The sequence below is a fragment of the Garra rufa genome, chromosome 25 (genome assembly GCF_049309525.1).
Source record: "Garra rufa chromosome 25, GarRuf1.0, whole genome shotgun sequence".
Taxonomy (NCBI): domain Eukaryota; kingdom Metazoa; phylum Chordata; class Actinopteri; order Cypriniformes; family Cyprinidae; genus Garra; species Garra rufa.
This window is the reverse complement of record NC_133385.1, coordinates 15,814,668-15,817,888: the sequence shown is the minus strand read 5'-3', so window position 1 is coordinate 15,817,888 and position 3,221 is coordinate 15,814,668. Positions and strand designations below refer to the sequence as shown.

Genomic DNA, 3,221 nt, shown 5'->3' with positions numbered 1-3,221 from the left:
AAAAAAATCTTGGGTTAGTGATGAGTTGTGCACATGTGTTTTATTTTTAGCGTGTAAAGGAAGCAGATACAATATAAAAACGGTGAATCTATTGTTTTGTTTTGTGGCCATGTTGATAAAGTGGACAAAAGAACAACAGTCTAAAAGAAGCTACATTGTTCCTATTTAAACCGTGCATTTCATATTGTATATTCAAACCTTGTGCTATTTCCAATATGTCTATAAAATATTTAATTTACAGAATAATTCATGTGATTGGTTTTGATTGATCATAGTAATGTTTTTATATTACATTTTATTCAAATGTGTTTGTGTCTGTATTATCATAAAGAAACAAAGCAGTTGTTCTAAATACATTAGACTATCATGAAGCAACACATTTCCCTTGTTATGTAAACACTAAAATACTACAGTATATGCTTGATGTGAATAGAATTAGCTAAATTAAATATCGACAGCATATAGCTTTTGATATACTTTACTGTCCTGCAGTCATATACTGTCCACTGTAACTATAAGATTACAAGGGTTACAAGATTGCAATTTGCTATAGACAACTTGCATTATAATTGTATTATAAAACTAAAACCAGCAAAAAAATAAAATGCACAGAAAGTTTCTGAGAAACTCAAGTTGTCTTTTGAGCTTTTAAAAGAACCCTGTATCAGCAGCATCTGTCCCAGACTCTAACTGCAAGTGAAAATCTGCCATTTCCTATCATTGCATTTGTTTGTTTTAATTCTGTGAATCAGTTTAACTGGTGGATGAATTATTCTAACTTCTCTATTACACCAACAAGTGTCACTAGAAACTAGAAGTGGTTTTGCTTTCTTAGAGCAGGGGTTCTGGCTCCTGTTTCTAGTGGTCCAACATACTGTATAAGCTTGTGCTTTACCTGAACGCACCAGAACCAGTTAATCAAGAACTTTGCATTTATATGTGAGTAAGGGGTCAAGGTTTAGCACCTGATATTTGTTCATTTAATGCTGAGCTTGACAGGCCCGGAAAAGAGGAAGCTGTGTGTTTTTTTGCTGAAGCACGTTTTCAGTGACGCTGAAGGAAAAGTACTTGCCACATTTTCACATGAGCAACAAAGCAGAAAAAGGATGAGGAAACGGAAGAGCTAAAAACAACTCTAATTTTACAATGTTGATACTTAGAAATGGATTTTCATGAATGGCATTATAAGGAATATGTCCTCTATTATGTTTATAAGAAGGTGCTTAGACGTTATTCTGAACACATTAGCTCTAAGATCTTCAAGCTCTACAGAACTCTACATTGTGAAGAAACATCTTGAAGAATGAGAAGCCTGATGTCTGTGCTGTTCCTGGTGATCTTCTTCTCTGTGCAGATGACAAGTGGTGAGCGCTCTTTTCATTTTAATTTTTAAATGAAGACAAAATGTGTTGTTTTCAGATTATTTATACCTGTTTCATTTGTTGCATTTGATAATTCAAAATGCTGTGACATGATCAGATTGAAAACTTTTGTCATATTTCTCTATATTTCAGCTACCAGTGCAATTGAAGTGACAAACATAAAGTGCTGTTTAGAGTTCTCTAATGTGAAGATTCCTGTGAAACTGGTGACATCTTACTACTGGACCAGCACCAATTGTGCCAGACGTGCTATTGTGTGAGTATGATGAACATTATCCCATTTTCAAACTGCAAAGTCAATCTAAATGATTCCATTAATCAAACTTTGATCTAAATCTTATTTTTGTGTCTTCCCTCTTAGGTTTAAGACAATTGCAGGGAGAGAGTTCTGTGTTGATCCAGAGACCACCTGGGTGAGCGGCCATGTTGATAAAGTGGACAAAAAACCAACAACTGCTAGAACAACAACTGTTTCTGCATCAACAACTGCTACTACAGCATAAACTCAGACTCTCACAGTCTAAAAGCTACACTGTTTCTATTTAAAATGTGTGTTTCATATTGTATATTTAAACCTTGTGCTGTTTCCAAAGTGTATATAACATTTTGTAAAATAAATTAGCATAAATACTCACAGGGAAAGGCAGCAATACTGCATAGTATGCCATTTATATTTATACAGAAAGAATAACAAACAAATCTTTTCTGCTTGTCTGTCGTATGAATGTATTTGGTCAGATCAGTTTTGAATAATAATGTAAACATTTTGGCTAACATGATCTTCACAATAAAGGCACTTTCTTGATCTATACTTTTTCGCACTCGACTGTTTTTTAACCATGGCAGCATAATCCAAGGATATTTTGTAGCATTATTCACACTGTTCATACCTGCAGGCGTAGTTCTTTTGACTGAACTTCTTAAAATTTCAGGTTTTTTCAACTTTATATTTAGAAATGAATGGACCAATGGATCAAGAATGTTGGTGTAAAATCTCTTATATAATAAGTTGCTCATACGTTATTTTGGGCACATCAGTATGATGCAAAGTATGTAGCTACACAATTATGTGTTGTTGTTTTTCTTTTCTTTTTTTTTCATGAGAATGGATTTAAGTTAACAGCCTTAAATGTTTTATTTGTGTTTTAGTTGTGAAATGCTGACTGTGCAGTGACTTTTGTATGGACAATACAAAGGTTAGTTTATTTTGGCATGATCATATCGGATTAAAAGTGTGTTTTTATACACCAGCTTTGTATCATGAAAAGAGCTGTGACAGAGCGGACGCGATTCTTTACAGGTGAAATCCGTAATTTAAATAAGAAACCATTTAAAATAGAATGATACTTTGACTCTTGTAATAGATTATGAATATAAACATTGGTTATGATGTTATGTATGCTAAACATAAAGTGCAGCCTTGTGCAAAACGTTGCAGTAGTTTACAGGAAATACTGTCAAAATTGACAACATGACAGCATTTATTAAGCATCTTACTGAATCTTAAGCATCATACTGAAGTACTTGTACCAGATCTGTTAAAGGAGTCGTTTACTTTCAGAACAAAAATTTACAGATAATGTACTCACCCCCTTGTAATCCAAGGTGTTCGTGTCTTTCTTTCTTCAGTCATAAAGAAATGATGTTTTCTGAGGAAAATATTTCAGGATTTCTCTCCATATAATGGACTTCTATGGTCCCCCTGAGTTTGAATTTTCAAAACACAGTTTAAATGCAGCTTCAAATGGCTCTAAACGATCACAGCCGAGGAAGAAGGGTCTTATCTAGCAAAACGATTTATTTTCTAAAAACATTTACAATTAATATACTTTTTAATCT

General features: G+C 33.5%; 1 protein-coding gene across 1 annotated transcript; it reads left to right on the top strand.

Moving 5' to 3' along the window:
* The first annotated feature begins 1,123 nt into the window (after positions 1-1,123).
* LOC141302028 (monocyte chemotactic protein 1B-like) lies at positions 1,124-1,893 on the top strand. The gene is made up of 3 exons (XM_073832220.1): positions 1,124-1,364; positions 1,515-1,638; positions 1,744-1,893. The coding sequence occupies exons 1-3, from the start codon at positions 1,304-1,306 to the stop codon at positions 1,883-1,885; spliced, it is 327 nt and encodes a 108-aa protein (XP_073688321.1). The 5' UTR covers positions 1,124-1,303; the 3' UTR covers positions 1,886-1,893.
* The last annotated feature ends 1,328 nt before the right edge of the window (positions 1,894-3,221 follow it).